Genomic DNA, 23,703 nt, shown 5'->3' with positions numbered 1-23,703 from the left:
ATGTTCCAAAAAAGTTGGGACAGGGGCAGTTTATGACTAATAGCGATGTGAGAAGTTGAAATAAGAAGGTGATGTGAAACAGGTGAAATCGTCTAATCATAGTATATAAGGAGCCTCCACAAAAGGCCTAGTACTTCAAGAGCAAGGACGGGTCGAGGCTAGCCAATCCGCAAACAGATGCATCAGCGAATAAAACACACACACACACACACACACAGAAATACGAGAACACTAATGCAGGATGTGTAATATTTTCTTTATTGTGATGATGTTGGATTTAACAGCAGGGTTTTTACTGATCGGCTCGGGTCTGAGGAGGACTCGAGCGACGCGTCGCATTTATTCATCACACTGACGCTAAAAACCATCGAACATTAAAACAATAAACTGTAACATCTGTGCAGCGTCGCTGTAACTCATTAATGCCGAAATAAATAATAGACGAGAGACGAACACCCGCTGATATTTACAGTAACGTTTACATACGGGTCTGAACGAAGCAGCGGTGCGGACACATCTCTGTTCTGTGTTTCACAATCAGCAATAATGCCTAAATAAACAACAACAAACAACAACAAAAAACAGTTACGGAGAGTCACAAAGTTTAATCAGAGTCGCACAATAAGACGAAAATGGAAAAAAGTATTGAAAGTGTGGAAAAGACTAAAGAATAAAAAAAGATACGTTAAAGAAAGAGAAAGTGGCTGGAATGAATGTTTACGCTTTATGATTTCATGAAAAAGTGCTTCTATGAGGATCTTTTGTGATTAAGGTGCAGGTGAAATCTGCGACACTCGGCTTGTTCGTTACGACAGCTACGAGGACATTTACAAGCATACACGACTTCATATTTTTAAATTTAAACCCCATTTTATAGCAGTTTGGTCCCAAAACATTGATGAATAATCTCCTAGAAGAAGCTGGTTTTGAGTTTGATAGTGGGCGTGGCCTGTACGGTGGGCTGGGCCTGTCTGGCCATGGCCTTGGCTTTGTTGCTGGCCTGATTGGCTCTGATGGCCGCCTCGAGGCGGGGCTTGAGCTCGGGCGCCGCCCCCATGACGGTCTTGAAGGCGGCGGGGTAGAGCGGACCGATGCGCATCAGGTTCTGCAGGGCGAACTCGTGAAGAGCCTTGGAAGTGGGCGGAGCCGAGGAGAAGGTGTTCTCGTCCAGCAGGTAGGAGATGAGCGTGGGGACGAGCAGAGCCAGCAGCTGAACACCTGCGTTAACAAAAATAACAGATAAAACATTCAATTAAATGTTTATATTAATATTTTTATTCATTCACTCTCTTTAAAAACAGTGTTTGATCATACATTTTCCTCTTATTTCTCTACTAATTTTTTTATTATTAATTTAAAAATCCTTCAGTTTTTTTTTCCAGGGATTTTCTTTTTTGAGGCGGGATTCTAATTTTGCAGGGGCGCTGTAATACAAAGGGGTGCACAAACTTTTGCACTCGACTGTACATGTGTATGTCAGAGTGGATTGGAGCAGGCTGCGACTCACGGTTCTGCTCCTCGCCAAGCCCCACCAGGCCCTCGAGCACTCGGACCCCCTCCTGCAGGGCGTGCAGCTCGGCCGGGGTGGAGGGCCGCGAGCGCTCCGCCGCCTTCAGCTTCTCCACCAGCGCAGGAGCCAGAGCGTGGATGTAGGGGGTGGAGAGAGCGCGCACCGAGTGCTGGAACACGGACAGCAGCAGCTGGTAACACCGTGCCTGCACCTACACACACACACATCCATATATATAATATAAGTCATATACACAGTGTGTCTGAATATATATGAAACACCAGCTGCACCATTCCAAAAAACAAAAAACTATGTTGGAAATGGTTACCATGGAAACCAGTCTTGAATTCACACCCAGAAGGTCATGAGTGGCTTGTGACCCTGATGGGTTGTGTGTGTGTGTGTGTGTGTGTGTGTGTCAGATATACCAGAGGGTCAGTGGAGTTGAGGGCGTTTCTGAATCGTTCCATGCAGCCCCTCTGTAAGCTGGTGACCCCGAGCAGCTCAGAGCCGGAGGACACCAGGAAGAGAGTGATGGCCGTCAGCATGCTGACCTCATCCATACCGGGCCTGGACTCATCTGGGGGGACATTTAAAAGATATAAATGACTATGTTAAAGGACAGGTGGTGTGTGTGTTTCTCTCTCTGTCTGTCTATTTGCGTGTCTCTCTCTGTCTGCTTTTATGTGTGTGTGTGTGTCTCTCTCTGTCACTCTCTGTCTTTTTGTGTGCGTCTGTCTCTCGGTCTGTCTTTCTGTGTCTCTGCCTTTCTGTGTCTCTGCCTGTCTGTCTCTCTCTCTCTCTGCCTGTCTGTCTATCTGCATGTCTCTCTCTGTCTGCTTTTATGTGTGTGTGTGTGTGTGTGTCTCTCTCTCTGTTAGTCTCTGTCTTTTTGTGTGTCTGTCTCTCGGTCTGTCTTTCTGTGTCTCTGCCTGTCTGTCTGTCTATCTGTGTGTCTCTCTCTGTCTGCTTTTATGTGTGTGTGTGTGTGTGTCTCTCTCTGTTAGTCTCTGTCTTTTTGTGTGTGTCTGTCTCTTGGTCTGTCTTTCTGTGTCTCTGCCTGTCTGTCTCTCTATCTCTGTCTATCTGCGTGTCTCTCTCTGTCTGCTTTTATGTGTGTGTCTCTCTCTGTTAGTCTCTGTCTTTTTGTGTGTGTCTGTCTCTCTCTCTCTTGCTCTATCAGAGTGTGTGTATCTGTCTCTCTCTCGCTCTCTCTCTCTGTATTGTATAAATCCTCTCACCAGACTGTATGTGCGTGAGCACAGACTGTGTGTGTGTGGGTGTGTGAGAGTGAGTATGTGTGCAAGAGAGTGTGTATGTATGTGTGTGTGTGTGTGTGTGTGCGCACGTATGTGTATATGTGTGTGTGTGTAAGAGAGAGAGATGATCTCACCAGGCTGGGAGTACTCCAGCACCGATGCCAGGCTGCTCCTCACCAGGCTGCTCCACTGCTGCTGGATGTGCTCCACACGGCTGAGAGGAGAGGTGATGATGGTCTTGATGGCCTGCAGGGAGGCGGAGACGGGCGGAGACACGGTGCTGTCTGCTGTCTTCACCGCCGTCTCCCTCAGAACCCCACAGATCAGGAACAGCACCGTGGGCAGGATGGTCATGCTCCCTGTGTGCAGAGTGTTATTCACACCTTCTCACTACAGAGTGGGTCGTGTTAGAGCAGTGTGTGTGTGTGTGTACCTGCAGGAGAACACAGAGATGGCAGTTCTGCCAGAATGCCCACAGTGACAGCGAGCAGGCGGGTGCTGTGCTCTGAGAGTTGCTGGGGTTTGGTGGGAACATGGCTCGGCGAGTCTGTCGCTTTGGCGTTGATTTGAGGAAGGTGACGCACCAGGAGGAACACCAGCAGCTCCATGGCGGCAAAAACCAGAGACTTCCCCGGCTGCAGTTCCCCCGAGTCTCCGCCCTCTCCCAGGAGGCGGGGCCGTTCCTTCTCCCCACCTTCCTCAGCACCTGAGAGACAGAGACAGGTCAGTTTACACCACATAGTAACGCTTGTGACATGTCAACAGGGTCACATGTGATGTGATGTCATGTCATGTCATATCATGTGAACTGGGTGATATTTGAGATTGTGCCACATGACGGCACGTGATGCCACATGACGAAACGTGATGCCACATGAAGATGCATGATAAACTGCAGGTTCACATGAAGATACACGAAAGCACGTGATAAACCACGAGGTGGCATAAGGAAACATGATTCCACATGAAGAAACGTGATGCCGCATGATGAAACGTGATGCCATGTGACGTGATGTCTTGAACACACGCAGTGTAAACTCACTCCCTGAGCTCCTGAGCCGCTCCAGATGTTCGTGAGCCGAGCGGATGGTCTCCTGCACCACGGCCATCACCTGCAGCTGCACGCTGGGAGGGTCACGTGTTAATAACAACCTGTGCAGGACGTTCAGCAGCTCCACGGCCAGCAACTGCAACACGTGCACACACACACACACACACACGAACACAGAAACATTACAGCACAATCTCTGTAGCAAGGAGTCAGTGTTATTAATCTAAATTCGTAGTCACCTGATCCTCTGCGATGTGTTTCCGAGCCTGTGGGCACTCGAGCAGCGTGCACAGGGCCTGCAGACACGACATCACCCGCTCGATGGGTTCCTCGGGCCTCGGGAAGCACAGGAACTCGATACTGATGCCTGAGTGCCATGACAAGAGAGAACAAGCTTCTATTATACATACTTCTGGAAGAGAACGACCTAGAGTGACCTTTTAACCAGTAAAAAGTATGTTACGTGATATTTAATCTCACGATTTTTATTGATTTATTTATTATTTATTCGCTTTATTTGATCTAGCGTGTTCAGTACCCAAAAGCAGATGCATTCTGTCTTTGACCAGCTCGTCGTGGCTCTTGCTGGGGGCAGGAGGACCCTGAGGAAACCCGGCAGGCCCGGTGCTGGTGGCGCTCTGGGGCTCCTCGGGACACTCGTGGGCGCCAAACTCGGTCGTGCTGAGCCAGAGAGCGACGGCGTGCAGGATGGGAGCCCACGAGCTGCGGTAGTGCAGACGTGCCGTGTCGATGGTCTCGGGAGTGTAAAAGGCTCCGCCTGCACACAGCGTTCAACTTAATCACCATTTAAGCAAAACGAGGCTGGGGAACGAGTTTATATTCTGATTTATTTAGGGCTACATTCTAGCTTCAGGAATTTATGTAGTTCAGTGGACAAAATAAAATAAAATATACGCGTTCAAGACTTTTTTTGTTTTAATCTTGATGATTACGAATTACAGCTCACGGAAAGCAAAAATCCAGTATCTCAAAATATTAGAATAAAGAATTTATAATATAGAAATGTTGATCTTGTGAAAAGTGTGTTAATTTATGCACTCAATACTCGGTCGAGGCTTTAATCCTTTTGCGCGGTTGCTGCATCAGTGCGGCGTGGCATGGAGGCGATCAGCCTGTGGCACTGCTGAGGTGTTCCGGAAGCCCAGGTTGCTTTGATATCGGCCTTCAGCTCGTCTGTATTGTGGGGTCTGGTGTCTCTCGTAGATTCTCTAAGGGGTTCGGGTCGTAGAGAATCTATGCGAGACTCCAGCCCTGAAAGTGCGGATGTGAGGTGAGCTCTACCTTCAGGAGGCAGCTGGCTGGCGAACTCGGCTGGCAGCGTGAGTAGAGCGTAGTCTCTCAGAGCGGCGAGCCACAGGCGGCTCAGACATGGCAGCTCGGGCTGCACCAGCGTGATCAGACTGTCTGCAGGAAGCACGTCGCCTTCATCACCCGTGTCCTCCTCGTCGTCATCATCTTCACTAGTGCGCACGGGGCGCGCTGGCCTCGACTCCGCCTCCTTCTTCAGCTTCATAGCCACCACGTAGACCTGAGGAAGTCATGACCAGTAGTAGCAGAAGTAGTAATAACAGATAATTCTCCTCAGTTTTATTCAGTTGAGTGAAGTGAATAGTAAAGGTGTGGAGTTTAAGTGTGAGGAATGTGACTGTGGCTCCTGGAGATGTTAAATAAATGAAAACCACTATTTAGTCTATGATTTTATTTGCTGATGAACGCGTGTGGGGTGTAGTCGTGCGGTCGTCACCTCGGCCCAGGCCTTCAGCACGGCCAGTTTCTCCATGGTGGTGGCGCTCTCGCTGTACAGCTGGCTGGACGAGCCTTTACCCGCCTGCACTTTGTCCAGAGAAGACACCAGCAGGTTGTGGACGCGGCGCAGGTCGTTCAGGTCGCTCACTACGCCGCTGCCGATCCAGGCACTGCACACCTGAGACACAGGACGGAGACGGACTTATTTATATTAATCTTAAGCTTCGGAGCTTTAAAATCTTAACTTTTTTTAACAAGTGAGGACTGACGCTCTCTCTCCCTCTCTCGCTTTACCTGGCAGGCCTTGGCCGTGATGTCAGAGGGCGTGTCGGGGGAGAAGGCGGGTCGGAGAGCTGCACCAACCTGAAGGCGAAAAAAAAAACCCAAACATTAAAAGGTTTCTATTAACGCACTTGTTCTAATACGTTATCGTTTCTATAGTAACGGCTCATTCACAGGGACTTGCGAGGGATAATTTAAACCTGATTACGATCTAGAAACTTCCGTAATCGTGACGATGAAGTCGAACTCACGTTGGCCTGGTACTGTTCTAAGATCACATGACCAGGAAACTCCGGCTCGGGCACCGAGGCAAATTTCTTAATGATGTCCTCGAGAGCCTGCAGGCCGGCCATGCGCAGCTGGTGACTGTGATCCGTGGCGGCCATGAAGGCCATCCGGATGAGATCGGACAGATGCAGCACCAGCAGATCACCTTGAAGGAAAACGATCGAAGCGGTAAGAAAATCCGTATACAGAGGAGCCGGCGTGTTTCAGCGATCGAGCATCGCTACGTCCTCACCTTTAGGGTTTTTGGCTTTGGCGGTCCGAGCTGCAGCCAGGTCGAAGTGCGTTTTGTCTGCGTTTTCGCACAGGTGGATGATACGGCAGAGGCAGTCGGCGGCGAACACACGAGTCACCCAGCGCGGGGCGACGGACGGCTTCGACTTGTCGTCCTCACCCAGCCCTCTGAACATGATGTCATCGTCCATCTCATCCTTCTTCTCAGAGTCTTCCTCCTCTTTCTCCACCTCGAACGCCACGGCGCCTCCGACCTCTGAGAGAGAGAGAGAGAGCGAGAGAGAAAGAGATACAAACATCAGGTTATAAAAGAAATACGTTTGATCAAAAGTAAACGATTTGTGGGCGTGTGCGTGTGTGTACAGACATTAAATGAGATGATGTTTGACACCGTTGCTAGGCGACCAGTGATAAACGTGTACCTGTGCTGGCAGCGAGGACGTCCTTGCACAGTTTGAGCCAGTGTGAGAGTTTGCCCACGGCCAGAGAGGACAGCATGTGTCCCAGCGTGTCGTGGATGTCCGAGCACAACTTCCTGTCCGTCTCGCGGTCCAGCATTCCGAACAGGACGCCCTCCAGCCCCGTCTCGCCGATGTTCAGGTCTAGAGCAGTGTAGAGACTGTTAATATTTACTCTCCACAAATACGCATTTTATTATCTATTAACAAAACAAATTTTTAGCTGGTTGAAAAGTCTGGGTTCGTGTAAGGTTCAAAATTTTGTACACCCCCCACTTTATATGAATCATTTTAATTAAAAAGACGTTTATAACGTTAACCTGTCAGATAAAACGTCAATATTCAAAAGGTATCAAACGGTATTCTACTGGTTGGTGAAATAAAAACGGCAAATCTTTGGACCCTGCAGCACACAGCATCCCGAATTGGTTCTGTTTGTGAATGTGTTTCCCGTTCAAACAGGAAGTCAGCGTTGGGACGTACTGATAGCGGCGTTGTCCTTGTTGTCTCCAGCCTTCTTGGCGAGGCTCATGGCGTACTCGCACACCTCCGCCGCCTCTCTCTGGACCAGCTGCCTCAGACACGCCACGGCCGCACGCCGCAAAAGCAGGTGAGAACTGCACAGGTGCACCTACACACACACACTTATACATTACACTTACAATATCTATTTACACACAAACTACAATACAAATGCAATCCATCCTTCCACGTGCACACACTCGATTAGCCAAAACACACACAGTAGCCATGACGAGTCTTACACAGAGACAGGGCACCAGGCTGGACAGGTTGACGTGGCGCGGTGCGAACATGTGCAGCTGCTGGAGGCACGAGATGGCGGCCGCCTGCACCAGCGAGTCGGAGTGATCCTGCATGATGGCGCAGCCGACCAGACACGACGAGCGGATGGTCGAGATAGTCACGCTGTTACCTGCGCGCAAAGAAACACAGCGAAAGGAGGAGGGATTTCAGAACCGTTAAAAAAAAATGAAACGTTATAACCCAGAGTGTACATGATATTTTAGTCTTTTCCGCCGACCTGACACGCTGCACTAGTGTAGAATATACTAGTTAAGCTAGAAAACTAGACAAACTTCTCCATCCGTCTACCTCTGAAAAGCGAAAATGTGATTAATATGGAAAATAACAAAACATTAGCCAGGCTTGGGGTCGTAAAAAATTCAGAATTTACCTCAAAAGTGATCAAGTCGTAAATAAAAAGCCGCTCGATATCGTCACGCGAGAATAAACTTTATTTCTGGCTCGTCGTTGTGGTGCTTACCCTGGAGCTCAGGGCCGACGGTGGTGATGAGGGCTCCGAGGCAGCGGCCCAGGCACTGGTGCACCTCAGTGTGTGAGGGGGGGACGGTGAGGAGCAGAGTCAGCACCAGAGACAGAGTCGGCTCCACGTAGCCCCGATACATCGGGCCGCTCGAGTCCACGATCAGAGCCAGAGAATGCAGAGCCCACGTCTGCAACACACACACACACACACGGCCCAACCATCATTCCTCACATAATGTTCCTACTGAAGGCTCTAACGTATCTGTTCTAGCTAAAAACTGAAGCTCACGATTTACCAAGCTAGCGACTGACCGCTCTATACGGAGAACCTAACGTGGGAAATGAGACGGGACCGTCCGGAACACCAACGTATTCCTCAGATGTGCTGATAAAAAAACGTCAATGTTGGAACATTTTGCCCTTCTTTATCAGTGAATACTATAAAAGTGGAATCTTCTTAAACAGGCTTTGGTAGAACTTAAAAAAAACAACAACAACAACAACAACAAAAAAAAAAACGAACACAGCTGTTGATTTTAGCCGCTCATCTAAGCTCAGGATTTTATTGCAGACCTGTGATCTCTCACCTGGACCTCATGAGAGGTGGCGTCCTGCGCCAGGGCGAGCAGGATGCTGACGCTGGTCTTGAGGTGCTGACCCGAACCGATGCCACCCACGTAGCGGTGCAGGCAACCCAGAGCCAGAGAGTGGCCGGTTCTGGAGACGACGTCTCGAGCAGACTTTAGCCTGTTGGAAAAAAAATTCAGCTTTTAAAATGCACGCAAACACCAACCACCACCACCACCACCACCAGCACCTGAACAAGAGTAACGTGTTGCATGAATGCTTAAATATCACCAGAACTCGCACTGTCAAGTCTGGACTCACATCCATTACTATGTATAGTCATGTAAAAGAGGAAATTTGAAAAACATTATCAGTGTTGTAACACAATTATGGAAATATTGTAATATCATGTTGGGATACATGTTTACGTTTCTTTGCACTGGCTGAAAATACACATTTTTATTCATAATCTGTAAGCTATGGCCTGAGCAGTTTTTACTTGTCGAAGCTGTGCTGAGCCATGCTGGCGATAAACGTGGCCTCTCCGACGACCTGCGCCATGCGGCCCAAGGCTTCGCCCGCAGCACAGCGCAGGATGGGGTTGGGGTTATCGAGAGCTCCCATCACTAGGGCCAGGGCCGACTTCCGCACCTCCTCGGGGCCCAGAGTGCTCTTATTCTCAGCCAGGCCCTGCACACGCATATCACAAAAGTCTCAGAAATATAGAAAAACAAAATAATTAGCTAATAAATATTAAGCAAATGTAATATTCCAAGCATAGCTTGAACAAGCATATGTTCATAAGTCAGTTTATGCAGTCTGCAACGTACTTCTTTCAGGGCAAGGAAAAAAGTCGGCTCATGAATAAAAGGCATAAATTTCACTTCTTTGGTTAAGAGGCACGAGTCAGTCAACATGCGAGTCTCTAACTCGACAGTCCAACTCAACTCGACTCTCTAACTCGACTGTCTAAGTCGACGTGATTCACTTCCTCGACTCTCTAGCTCCACTCGACTCGACAGCTCAACTCTCTGACTCGACAACTCGAAAACTGAACTCTCTGACTCGACTCAACCTTCTAACTCACTTGACATGACATGCTAACTCACTCGGCTCGACTCTCCGACTCCACTCGACTCTCCGAGTCGACTCTCCGACTCCACTCGACTCTCCAAATCGACTCTCCGAATCCACTCCACTCCACTCTCTGACTCAACTCCACTCTCCGACTCCACTCTGTAACTTAACCCTCTAACAGTGGTGTTCCTCAAACGCTCCTCGTTTTGATTTACCTTCAGGGCACTCAGCACGGCGGTGAAGATGTTGAGCTGCACAGCCTGCTGTCGCACTCCTTTGGCCTGTTTAATGCACTCAGCAAAGTGATCCAGCATCTGGAGCCTGAAGAACACATCAGACAATTCAATGCATTTGTTAAGCTAGCTAGCTGATTTTACAGCAGTACGTGTAAACTGCGACCTTATCCACACACGGATGACACATTTGTCCAAAGCACATATTTCAAAATAAATCCGTGTACACCCTCACTAACACTAATACGCACTAATAACTTTTATCTATGACGGTGCCCGGACACTGACTGCGACTGATGACAGTATAATCACTTGCCACTAGGGGGCGATTTCTGGAAAAGGCGTTTTTCTCATTTTTCGCAGTTTCACCTGTGTTTGAAGGAGACGTGAGGGAAGACGACACCGAAAAGAGCCACTGAGGCGTCGATGACAGACACTCCAAGCGGCAGCGGCCCGGGGACGGCCTCACCTACGGGAACTCGCAGATAGATAGAGGAGGGGTCGTGCTCCAGGGCGCCGCTGCCTGAGGCACTGTTAGGCTGCAACTGATAAAACACACATACGTGAGCATTTTAACCCTTTAAAACGCAGTTCAGAATACGTCTGAAGCACGTAAACCAGGATTAGATATGATCAGACACTAGACCTTAATTTATAGCAAGAAACACATTTCCATAAGAAATAAAGTCATTTTCTGTTTCACCTGGTCTTCGATGGACTTGTGATCCGTCTCTTGCAGCCACGAGCCCATGAGGACGCTGTCGTCATAGTGACATAGTGAACGCAGCAGGGACGTGGTAGTGTTGGACGAATTATCCGTCAGAGTGAACTCGGCCACCAGCTCCCTCAGCAGAGCGCTGAAACTACCTGCTCGTCATCATGTACAACAACAACAACAACGTTTATGAATTTGATGAATCCACAGGTGGACGTGAAACAGCTGAGGTGACTCGTGGATCTAAATTCCATACAGCCAACACCGAATTTAGTAGTGGTATACATCAGAAACAGACACGCACTTCAGGAGCAAGGTGAGAATTCACACGGTGGACTTGCCTTCGTATGTTTTGGGAGGAAGGAGGGCCAGGATGTCGTAGAGTCGGAGTCGTACCATCGCTGCGCTGGCCTTCAGGTGAGCACCATGAACCTTTATAACTGCAGGAACGCTGGAAATAAAGTGACCCATCAGTACAAACTACCCCCTGAACCCAAACCATAATCAGGACAACTACCTCTGTATCCCAAACCTTAATCAGGACAACTACCCCCTGAACCCAAACCATAATCAGTACAACTACCTCTGTATCCCAAACCTTAATCAGTATAACAACCCCCTGATCCCAAATCTTAATCAGTACAACTACCCCCTGAACCCAAACCATAATCAGGACAACTACCTCTGTATCCCAAACCTTAATCAGGACAACTACCCCCTGAACCCAAACCATAATCAGGACAACTACCTCTGTATCCCAAACCTTAATCAGGACAACTACCCCCTGAACCCAAACCATAATCAGTACAACTACCCCCTTATCCCAAACGATAATCAGGTCAACTACCCCCTGAACCCAAACCTTAATCAGGACAACGACCCCCTGATCCCAAACCTGAATCAGGACAACTACCTCTGTATCCCAAACCTTAATCAGGACAACTACCCCCTGAACCCAAATCTTAATCAGCACAACTACCCCTGATCCCAAATCTTAATCAGTACAACTACCCCTGATCCCAAATCTTAATCAGTACAACTACCCCCTGAACCCAAACCATAATCAGCACAACTACCCCTGATCCCAAATCTTAATCAGTACAACTACCCCCTGAACCCAAACCATAATCAGCACAACTACCCCTGATCCCAAATCTTAATCAGTACAACTACCCCCTGAACCCAAACCATAATCAGCACAACTACCCCTGATCCCAAATCTTAATCAGTACAACTACCCCCTGAACCCAAACCTTAATCAGTACAACTACCCCCGATCCCAAACCATAATCAGTACAACTACCCCGATCCCAAACCTTAATCACTACCCACCTAATAAATAAAACTTTTATTTTTTATTTCTAAAATCAGATATACAAAACTGTAATGGTGAATGTGAGGCATTAGTTAATATTAGACTAATGTTAGCTTTTGTAAAAACACTTACTGAGCCATCATGGTCATGGCGCATTCAATAGGAGTCATGAGTCGCCGGATCACGTCCTCAGTGAGAAGCTCGGGACAGTGAGCCACGAAACTCCGCATGGCTGACAAGAGAAGGTAAGAAATCATGCCATACTTTGTAGTTATGCGCAAGTTGGTCGCTGTTATCACTCAAGTTATAGCAACCGGAAACACTCTTAGCCACTGTAAATAGTCATTCCCTCTCTTTCATTTGATGCGCTGAAAATTAATTAATTAATTAAGTAACTTAACATCTTCTGACCAATCAGAATCCAGAATTCAACGATTCATAATTTACGACAGAACGTCAGAGCAATGATGTCTGGAGTTTCACCCAGAACACCACTACGTTAATGACCTAATAAGCATGTTCGTGACATTTTCAGGATTTCTAGTAGCTAGTAGCTAGCCAAAGCTAATTAACGTGTGCGATTACCACAGAGTGCTCCAGCTCGGCCCTCCAGCGTCACCTGCCAGGTGAAGGAGTCTCCTCTGGCCTTCTCCGCCTCCAGCTCCTTCTGAGAGCGAGGGAACACATTCCTCCACAGAAGTAGCATCTTAGGCAGGTGGTAGCGCACCAGAGAGGAGCCTGAGCACACAGACAGGTAGTTTAATAACACACCGTTACATTCTGAACTACAGTGTCACTACAGCTTCACAGCTGAAACCAGACCTAGTGCACATCCTATTCATTATCCATTTATAACCTAATTATACTGCGTTTATATTGCTGGAATAAAAAATCGTGACTGTGGAGATGTTTCAAAGACTGCACAAAATATACAATCTCATTCCCTACCTAAATCTGATCAGTATCTCAAAACCAGATACAATACATCGGACTGGAAGCAGAGGATTAGACATTGAAATTCTGCACTGAATCATTGAAGTTGTACAATGAAACTTTGAAAGAAAGAAACGTAAATGAGAGAAAGAAGGAAAATAAAGAATGAGAGAGAGACAGAAAAAGAGAGATCAAAAAAGAAAGAAAGAAAGTAAATGAGAGAAAGAATGGAAAGAGAGAGAGAAAGAAAGAAAGTCAACAGGAGAAAGAATTAAAGGAATGAAAGAGAGAGAGGGACAGAAAAGTAAATTAAACGAAAGGATGAGAGAGAGACAGAAAGAGATCGAAAGAAAGAAAGAAAATGAAAAGAAAAGATGAGCGAGACAGAAGCAGATCAAAAGAAAGAAAGAAAGAAAATGAAAAGAAAAGAAAGGATGAGAGAAAGACAGAAATTTCAAAAGAAAGCAAATGAAAAGAAAGGATGAGAGACAGACAGAAAGATCAAAAGAAAGAAAGAAAGAAAATGAAAAGAAAGGATGAGACAGAAAGAGATCAAAAGAAAGAAAAAAAATGAAAAGAAAAGATGAGAGAGAGACAGAAAGATCAAAAGAAAGAAAGAAAATGAAAAGAAAGGATGAGACAGAGATCAAAAGAAAGAAAATGAAAAGAAAGGATGAGAGAGACAAAGATATCAAAAGAAAGAAAGAAAATGAAAAGAAAGGATGAGACAGAAAGAGATCAAAAGAAAGAAAAAAAATTAAAAGAAAAGATGAGAGAGACAGAAAGATCAAAAGAAAGGAAAAAAAATGAAAAGAAAGGATGAGAGAGAGACAGAAAGAAAGAAAATGAAAAGAAAGGATGACACAGAAAGAGATCAAAAGAAAGAAAAAAATGAAAAGAAATGATGAGAGAGAGACGGAAAGGTCAAAAGAAAGAAAGGAAATGAAAAGAAAGGATGAGAGAGAGACAGAAAAAGATCGAAAGAAAGAAAGTAAATGAAAGAAAGAAAGAAATAAAGAAAGTAAATGAAAGAAAGAAAGAAAGAAAAAGTAAATGAAAGAAAGAAAGAAAGAAAGAAAGTAAATGAAGGAAAGAAAGAAAGAAAGAAAGTACATGAAAGAAAGGAAGAAATAAAGAAAGTACATGAGAGAAAGAACCAGAAGTGGTTTTAATTGCGTTATTGATTGATTTTAAACCGGATATAAACACGGAGTGAACTGAACTCTGGTGATATATTTTTATGGCGTGACAGCATGCAGGTAGTCGAGCTGTGGAACTAAACACTGTCTCACAACAGCACCAGATGTTCAGATGTCCTTCATTGGCATGTAAACGCTCTGAAAGAACAGCAGCAGTGAGCAGCACTGACACGTATAAGGTACAGAAGCACCTCATCTCTGTACTGCTTCATGTATACAGTCCAGTTTATTTATTAATTTAACTCCTGAAGAGAAGCAGGTGATCAGCGAGGTTTACCTAAAGTCATGAGCGCTCCCAGGAGCAGCCACCCGGCCTGCGTACGGTGCAGAGACAGACGGCTGTTCTGGGCCGCAGAGCGCAGAAGATCCTCCGCTATGCTCACCACCATCTAAAATAATCATCGCAACCAGCCACAAGATCAACACCTGGGTAATGCAGGACTAAAATGAATAAATGCATGAGTGAAAAAATTCTCACACACACATACACACCTTGCCCTTGGAGTGAGGAATACCCAGCGGACACTGGTGCACCGCGCCCAGCAGGGCGGCCATGGCGAAGCTGTATCCGCTCACGGCTTCGGGCGAGCTCTTCAGGGCGTTGATGCGCTCGGCGCAGCGGTCCAGCAACGGAGTCAGCTGATTGGGCAGCGCCACGGCAACGCAACGCAGGCACCAGGCCGCCGCTAGACGAGCCGCCATGCTGGGATGAAGGAGCACCGACATCACCGTCTCCAACAGACCTGCGGCGTAAATGCGGGGTTTCACGTATTAACACTTACATACAGAATTAAAACAGTGTCACGCTGTTATAGGAAAATAATCAACGACGGCATGACGCGATGGATGCCTCTCATACGACGACGCCCTCGACCTGCTTTACAATTTTTTCCTGCGTTAAAGAACGAGTGCGCTTTTTATCCGTTTGTTGTTGCAAGACGATCCGCCAACAGCCTCATTTCTTTCTCTCTCTGGAGAGGTCAAGAATGTCTTTTTAGTCAAGATCTGTGTAATAAACAAGCCTCTGTAATAGCTGTATGTTGATCCACTCAGCTAACACGGGAGTGGTGTAAGTATTTTTACTGTCCAGCAGAGGTCAGTCATTTTCGCTTTCGCTGTCTCCTCTCGCAAAAGCTACGTTCTGCACTTCATTACGAGATCTGCTTCACCAAGAGGATCAGGTGACTAATATTACTAAATCTAAGACTAATCTTACCTAACGCGCTCTTAAAATATAACGAGCGTGCACTGGGCCCATTAGCGCCGGATCACAAGGACCGACACGCGGTATGTGTAATATGGTTACACGACCACATTATAACAGTTAACATAGCCCTTCTGCGGCTTTCAAACGACACCAGCGCCATGCCACTGCGATCTACAGCACCTGAGAAAGAGGCTGCGGAAGGCGGGCATTTTAGCCGATTTTGGAGCTCTATTTAATTTCTGGTTAAACTGATGCCTTGGGCGCTGCTACGGAGCTCACTATGACTCACAGCTCAGACACAATAACGTGTTTTTCTTACCGATGGAAGGCTCCTGGATCAGGGGCGCCGCCGTAGCACTGAGACTCTGCACCAGGCTGCCCAGCTCTTTAAGGGCACACACCATCACGTGCTGACTGGCAGAGACGTCGGCCGCGGTGCCCTTGCTCTCCCCGCTGCTGTCGCTCACCACCGCCTCTGTGACCCCAAACACGCGGCACGGGAAGAACAAAAACGGGAGGTTTTGAGTCTCCTCTATTCAACATCGCAGGTCTGGAATTCATGTCTCTATTCAAATCTATAATCAGGTATTACAATGAATCAAGAGATCGTTTTCATTTCTCTCCAGTCAGTTTACATTATTCTGCCGTTCACCGTTTAGACCCAGTGTTCATAATGCTTCCTGCATGCATTATAACATGTTACGAACATGTCCATAGTTCATTATATATGTACGTCCATATGACCAAAGAAAATGTTCCGTATATTTCGTATTTATCGTATTGTAAAGGCGGTGAAGGGTAGAATAATGTAAGGTGAAAGAACGAGGTTTGATCTTTTAGCTCAAAGCAATCACAGAGTAAGAGTCCAACAGAAAAATCACACAAAATGTCTTCGAACAACAAATAAGAAAGAAATCAAAGCAAAGAGCAGCTAAAATGTGCGCACATGTGGGCGGGGATTCGTTTCAGTGTGAAATCTGGCTGGATGAAATGCTGTCACACGCTACGTATTATTCAGTATAACGTAGTCCATCCATCCGGGTTATCGTCCACAGCTAGGAGTAAGATACTAAATACCATCTCACCAAACCTGGCTTAGTCACCACGGTAACAACAGTGGATAAATCCGCTACATTTTAAAATGACAGTAAAATGACTAATAAATAAATAAATTTATAAATCATAATAAAACTAGTTTTTTAACCGAGTATTCTGTTCTACTGCGTATTCTTAAAAACGCTTTATTATACACCTCGGGGTTTAATAAACATATCTTGCTTTTAGAAAGTTTTACGTGTTATAATTTTTTTGTTTATCGTCAGATTTAGTAGACTATTGAAGAATAAATTTGATTATTAACTCAATTTGGCTTTAATGAAATAACTTTAAGATATAAATTTAACATGTGGAAAAAAACCTGATGTAAAATCCAGTTTTATAAAAAAAAAAAAAAAAAATTATTATTAAAATGTTTTAAATAAATTGTTTTTATTTTGTTAATTTTTTCCCCATTTGTTTAGGTTTTGTTTTTATTTTATTTTGGTATTTTTTCCTGTATTGATTTTGTTTTCTTTGTTGTCATTTTATTTTGTTTTTATTTGGTTATTATTTTTTGGTTTTGTTTCTGTTTTTATTTTATTTGTTATTTTGTTTTTGTTTTATTTTGTTTTCATTTTGTTTTTATTGTCTTTTTATTATTATTGTGTTTTAATGTATTTTTTTATTTGATTTTGTTTATTTTACTTGGTTTAGTTTTGATTTTTTTTTTTTGTTTGTTTTTATTTGTTTCTGTTTGTATTTGGTTTTATTGTTTATTTTTTTCCTGTATTTGTTTTGTTTTGTTTATTTATTTATTTCTTTTTGGTTATATTTTTGTTTTGTTTGAATTTTTTATTTGATTTTGTTCTATTTTTTGTTTCTTTTTTGTTTTTATTTTACTTGGTTTGGTTTAGTTTTTTGTTTTTATTTTTGGTTTTATTGTTTCGTTCCGTTCCTGTCGTACTTCTTCGGGTCCGGTGTGTCCCTAATTTCAGTTTTAGTCAAGAATCTTCATCTCGGCGCATCGCAGGCTTTAAGCGACGATCATCAGGCAGCAAGAAATTATTCATTTGACCACCAAAAACTACAAATTCACAAAATTTACCCGGTTTTCCACCTTTCCATAAAAAAACACGCCTACTTGATGGTGATCTATAACTTTGACTGTCTGTGTGTGTGTGTGTGTGTGTGTGTGTGTGTGTGTAATAGTGACAGCATGACATGAGCCATATATAAAAGATTGGAAGAGCAAAGCTAATAAAATTTGGGGAAAATAAACATCCAAACCACCTCAATCAGGATTAACAAACAAAAAGAGAGAGACACACAAAGAACAAAAAACAAACCTATAGTACTTACTCTGCAGTGCTCTGAACCTGGACATTTCCCCCCCATTTTGCTCCTTACCCACTGCCCTCATCTGCTTGCTGATGGCCTGGCAGATGTCCTTGGCGGCGGCGATCTGAGCCTTCTCGCCCAGCAGGGCACCGAGTGTGGCGCGCAGGGCGAAAGAGACGCAGCGGCGTGAGTACACCGCCTCCACGTGGCTCTGCGTGGCACGCGGGTGAGCGACCAGCTCCAGCAGGTGGCTGAGGAAGGTGGCGAAGTTACGCTCCAGCCACTGACCGCCCAGCACCGTCACGAACACCACGTACGCCTGCGGGACCGACCGAGACGCACAAACACACACGGCATGACTTCAGAGAAAATACTTCTGCAGATTTACCCTCACTACCTTGTCTAATTTTTCAGTATCAGCATTGGATCGGATCGGATTGTACCAGATCGGACCGAAACGACACGATTCCGCATGCGAGCGTGGATGTTTATCCCCGAGTAGCGTTCCGGCTGGCTCACCTCAGTGACTCCTACGCGCACCTCCCTGCTGACGGACGCACCTCCCTTCAGCATCTCTCCGCCGCTCTTCAGGAAGCCGGATCCGCCGCGCAGGAAGCCCGTGGCCATCAGCTCGAAGACCTCGTCGAGTGTAGCGCGCTTTACGTTCTGTCTCATAACTAACACAAGAAAATAAAGAGAAGAAATAAACAGATATAGCAGCAGATCGTTCTTCATCCTCCTGAAATCTAAACGACACTCTGGAGCTGTAAACGAAGATGGTGATGATGATGATGATGATGATGATGATGATGATGATTATGATGACCTGCAGCTTGTTTGGCCATGAGCGCGGTGGCCATGACGGTCCCCAGCAGTTTGGACACGGCCACGCGTACTCCGTACGTGGAACCCTCGAGAGCTTTAAAACACAGAGTGGCCACGTTCTCCAACTCCGCTGTCCACATGAACACAGCCTCGTTCTGCAGCTCCAACAAACACTACAGAGAGAGAGGTGGAGAGAGAGGGGGGGAGCGCAGGAGAGAGAGAAAGGGGGAGAGAGAGGTGGAGACACAGAGAGAGAGAGAGAGAGAGAGAGAGAGAGAGAGAGAGAGAGAGAAAGGGGGAGAGAGAGGTGGAGACACAGAGAGAGAGAGGGGGGGGGGAGTGTGTGAGGCAGAAAAGAGGGGGGAGAGCAAGAGAGAGAAATAGAGAGAGAGTGAGGGAGAGAAAGGGGGAGAGAGCAAGAGAGAGAAATAGAGAGAGAGTGAGGGAGAGAAAGGGGGAGAGAGCAAGAGAGAGAAATAGAGAGAGAGTGAGGGAGAAAGAGAGGGGGGAGAGAGGGGAGAGAGAGAGGAAGAGAGAGAAAAAGGGGGGGGGTGGGAGAGAGAGAGAGAGAGAGAGAGGGGAGGGGAAAGAAAGAGAGAGATAGAAACAGAGAGAGATAGACACACAGGGGGAGTTCATGTCCAGTACTGTCTAAACCAATATGAGAAATCTATTGTGTTAATCTATCCATCCATCCACCTATCTGTCTATCCACCAATCTATCAATCCATCATCTATCTGTCTATTCTTCATCCATCCTTCTCTCTATTGTTATATCTATTGTGTTGCCTTAGAACTTTGATCTATCCATCCATCCCGCTACCTATCTATCATCCATCCATCTGTCAATCTATCCATCTACCCATCCATCATATAATTACTCTACGTCAGTTATTTCTGTTTTAAAGCATCTCAATTGCTGAAATGCTTCGAGATTACGTCGGAGTCAAATTCAGACGATTAAACAAAGTAAAATCCAGTTATTTATTTATTTATTCCTTCAGTGGGTAAACACTTGAGCCGAGTAAGAGAGGAAGTTAAAGGGAGACGATAAAGAGGTGGAAGTCGAGTCCCGACCTTCGCCACGGCGCAGCGCACGGCCATGGACCGGTCTGTGAGGAGAGAGCGGGCGTTTTTATAGATGTCTCTGTGGCAGGATGCGGCTGCAGCTCCGAGACCGCTCAGCACCTTCTGCAGGCTCAGGAGGATCTCACCTCGACCCTGGGACTGCCAAACACACACACAGACACGAGTCACACTAACTACACACACATAGCACAACATTTATCTGTCTTCAACACTGTAGACTCGTTTAGGTTCAGATTCACAGAGTCATTTAATAGAGAAACTTTTTTTTTTCTTTTTAAATCACCATAAAATTGAAAAGTTTCGTCATCGTTACGGATCATAAATTAGTTTCGTTTTCCGTTTTTCAGTTTGCAAATAAAATTCCCGTCACCAGCAACTGAACGAAAGTAATGACTCCGTAAAACGATACTGATTCGTTCACCTGATTGACTCGATCCAAAACACTGAATCATTTGCAAACAAAACAAAACAAAAAAAACATCCAGAGTGTTTATTCCTTATAGAAAAGATTCAACAACAACTCCCCCCACCCCCACCCCCCCCACACACACGCGCGCGCACACACACACACATCCATAAAAGTATCATCAGATCACCTTCAGCAAAAAGCTGTTGTAAATCTGATTCTTTTTTAATACTTTTTTTTGTTTGATTTTTTTTAAATTAAGTTTCTCGTTAAATTTAAGCCGATAAAATTAGCTGATTTTGTCCCGCGGATATTTTTTTTTACGAGTCGTGTATAAAACTGGTCATGAGCACGAGCGAGAAATCCAGTAAGAAGCTCTGACTCTGGAGGGGTTTGTCGTGGAGCCGTGTGGTTATTTCGCGTTACCTCGGCGTTCTTTAGGGCTTTCAGGAGGTTGTTGATGGTTTCCGGGAAAGAGCTGCCCAGCATACGTCCCATTCTCTCGTAAAACGCACCGACACACGCCACCGCAGCCCTGAACCAGACAAAACAAAACAAACATGAGAAGAAAAAAAAACACAGGGAAAGGACTGCTTTTATACCGAGTGGGAGTGCAGCAAGGCGGGGTCATACGGCAATTCCCAAAATTAAATAAATAAATAAATAAATAAATACAAGAACGAATAAACTGAGAAACGTTTCAGAATGCAAAGATCTGACGTGACGGGAAGATTTTCTAACTGTAATTTTATCCGTGGAAAATAAAAGTCAAAAGTTTGTGGACACTCGACTGAAATCTTTCTCATGATGTTAAAACCTTTTGATCTGAACTTCTGTGATTAAACGTGTGAAAACGTATTCGTTTCTTTCATCAGAAAAATAACATTTTATTTACCAAAATTTTTTGGGTGATGTAAGGTGAAGTGAGGTGACGTGAAGCGACGTGAGGTGAAGTGAGGTCGTGAGGCGATGTGAGGCGAAGTGAGGCGACGTGAGGTGAGGCGACGTGAGGTGAGGTGAGGTGACGTGAGGTGAAGTGAGGTGAAGTGAGACGACGTGAAGCGACGTGAGGTGAAGTGAGGTCACGTGAGGCGATGTGAGGCGAAGTGAGGCGAGTGAGGTGAGGCGACGTGAGGTGAAGTGAGGTGACGTGAAGCGACGTGAGGTCACGTGAGGCGATGTGAGGCGAAGTGAGGTGACGTGAGGTGAGGTGAGGTGAAGTGAGACGACGTGAGGTGAGGTAAACTCACAGTTTGGTGGGCAGGTAGGCCGGAGTGTCATCTTTGTTCTTGATGATATCGTTGCACTTGTCCAGGGTCTGGAAGACGGTGAAGGTGTCGCCGATGCTGTACAGCGTGGCCAGGTTTTTAGCCAGCAGCTTCCGTGTCGGAGGTCCCGGGTTGCTGCTGATTAAACCGGTGAGCTGCTCCACCAGCTTTTTTTGCTTTTCCTTCACATCGACCTGCTCAACAACAACAAGACTTTTATGTCCTCCTGAGTTCTACAGTTTCTCTGTACAACATCACACAGACAAACCGCACAATTTGATCGGCTCCCTATCGGATGCGATCGTGAAGGGGGCTGAGAACCATCTGATCTTATCACATGAAGAACGTAATGAGAGTTTATTAGGGTTACGACTGGGCACTAACGATACGACATATACGAGACATAACCCCGTACCCCGCTTTATCGACACAAACAAAACAAGACATTTCATTTGTACTGAAACGTGAAGAAGAAGAACAGTACATCAGGGCCTTTGTTTTGTGCCGTAACGTTTTCTTCTGACAAGATTACGTTACGTTAAGCACGCTTCGAGACAGATCCGGTCCAGTTCGAAAGTATTGGAGCAGCAAGGCCACTTCTGTATTGGCCCAAAACTGTATACGGTACCATAACGGAGACGAACCGTATGTCGATACATGAAATTCTGGAGGGAACGTCGGACGGCGTGGCGTGGCGTAACGACGTGTGCCGTTAATCGATCGAAGTTCTATAACGTGTAAAACGGGAACATGAAAGGAACATCCTAAAAGCAGCTCATGTAAACACCTTAATCAGAATATTGTCTTATTCAGAGAAGGTCAATATATATTTTTTTATTTTTAAAGGTAAGCAACAACAGGAAGTAACTTTTTCCACAACTATAAACGGATGAAAACGATGACACGTCGATGTTTAAGTATCTCGTCGCACCTTGTTGGCAGCTATGAGGACCTTGTTGAGGAAACGAAGCCACTCGAATATGAAGACCGGCCTCTTGGCCTCGGTGATCTGGGCCAAAGCGTCTTCATTAAGCAGCAGACTGTGTGCCAGCTCCATGGGCGGGCACTAAACGGGCAATCGAGGGGTTTCTTCTGTACGCAGGACTCCTCCGCTCAGCCGGCTGATCGCTGGAACAAATATACAATAACGAATATAAATCTTACGACGCCTATGATGACTCGAAAGAACAATCACACACAAATAAAGTGAGTCTCGTGCTCAAAATATTCATTTTATGGCCTTAGTGAAAGGATGTATGATCTTAAATGAATCTTCAATCTCTCTTTATGCATACTACCTTACTAACTAAGCCTAATACAGTAAGCTTAAAAGATTTTAGTACGCTTAGTATTAAATATCCCTGCATAAAACTGAATAAACTAGTACGCGGACACGTCTCAAATACAGCCCTAGTGCACGCGTAGTGCGCTAGATAGCGTGCGCGAGCCGTTATCTTACACCCGAGAGATAGTGCACTCGTACAGGGTGGACAGAACTATTTAGGATACAGCCTAGGGTATAGTTGACAGATCTGTATATAACCGTAGCTGTGCCGAGGGTCTACTAACGTAGACAAACGAGATGAACAGATTTATGATCAGAAAATGAAACTTGTCGTCCTTTTCTCGATATGTAGCTGACACAAATGTTATGTCTCGGCTAGCCTAGCCGTTAAGCAATACAGGAACTGACAGAAGGCTAACAAGCTAACTTCCGAGTACCTTCAATTAAAAAAATCAAACAAAATGGCGGACGCTGGGATAAATATCCAGGGGCTTTTTTTTAGGTGTTTACCGTCGTAAATGTTTAACAAATTCGTCATGTTACAGTTTATTACAGACAGAATTAAGGAACTGACAAGCTACCTGATGTTGTTCTCACCTGATGTTGTTCTGCTAGCCGTGTGTTGCTAAGCTAACTAGCAAAGTCCCCTCAGGAAGAAGGAATGATTTCAAAATAAAAGCATGAACGAGTAATCATAATAACAACAACAACAACAATAATAATCTTCTTCATAATTAACAAAAAATATTCTATTATATATATACACAACAATATACAACAAGTATATACAACAATAATAATCTTCATAATGTTTGTAATAATTGTATAATAATTGTAATAGTGGTAGTATATGTGTAGAAAAAGTAGCTATTAGGGCTGATTACTTCTGATTTTGTTTGGCTTTGTGTTATTATATAAATAGAAATAAATCTATAATTTAAGTGTTATCTAAACATTACAGTCCAGTACACTGTGCACATGACACTTAAGGTCATTATGACTAATAGACAAACAAATACATTTCACACGAGTAAAATCCTATCAGCTTTATCAGTGAATCAGCATTAAAACAACT

General features: G+C 45.3%; 1 protein-coding gene across 3 annotated transcripts; it reads right to left on the bottom strand.

Moving 5' to 3' along the window:
* Nucleotides 1-237: 237 nt before the first annotated feature.
* On the bottom strand, nt 238-23,272 carry heatr5b (HEAT repeat containing 5B). Of its 3 annotated transcripts, none has more exons than XM_053619047.1 (36): nt 23,226-23,272; nt 22,275-22,471; nt 21,326-21,537; nt 20,502-20,610; nt 19,658-19,807; nt 18,582-18,753; nt 18,275-18,432; nt 17,777-18,074; nt 15,699-15,854; nt 14,665-14,915; nt 14,450-14,561; nt 12,626-12,778; nt 12,173-12,272; nt 11,063-11,176; nt 10,714-10,873; nt 10,380-10,555; nt 9,993-10,098; nt 9,200-9,390; nt 8,721-8,880; nt 8,132-8,321; nt 7,611-7,780; nt 7,330-7,477; nt 6,811-6,990; nt 6,390-6,644; nt 6,121-6,302; nt 5,882-5,950; nt 5,586-5,765; nt 5,123-5,369; nt 4,359-4,598; nt 4,060-4,187; nt 3,812-3,956; nt 3,203-3,475; nt 2,904-3,128; nt 1,939-2,090; nt 1,508-1,721; nt 238-1,218 (listed from the first exon to the last, which is right to left on the bottom strand). In XM_053619047.1, exons 2-36 carry the CDS (start codon nt 22,398-22,400, stop codon nt 911-913), a joined length of 6,210 nt encoding a protein of 2,069 aa, XP_053475022.1. In that variant the 5' UTR covers nt 22,401-22,471; nt 23,226-23,272; the 3' UTR covers nt 238-910. The 3 variants fall into 3 exon arrangements, with proteins under 3 accessions (XP_053475022.1, XP_053475024.1, XP_053475023.1); XM_053619049.1 differs by having other exon boundaries at nt 17,825-18,074; XM_053619048.1 differs by having other exon boundaries at nt 23,210-23,238.
* Between the last annotated feature and the right edge of the window lie 431 nt (nt 23,273-23,703).

The sequence above is a fragment of the Ictalurus furcatus genome, chromosome 29 (genome assembly GCF_023375685.1).
Source record: "Ictalurus furcatus strain D&B chromosome 29, Billie_1.0, whole genome shotgun sequence".
In the NCBI taxonomy this organism is placed as follows: Eukaryota; Metazoa; Chordata; class Actinopteri; order Siluriformes; family Ictaluridae; genus Ictalurus; species Ictalurus furcatus.
The sequence above is the reverse complement of the archived record's forward strand: the minus strand, read 5'-3'. Positions and strand labels throughout refer to the sequence as shown.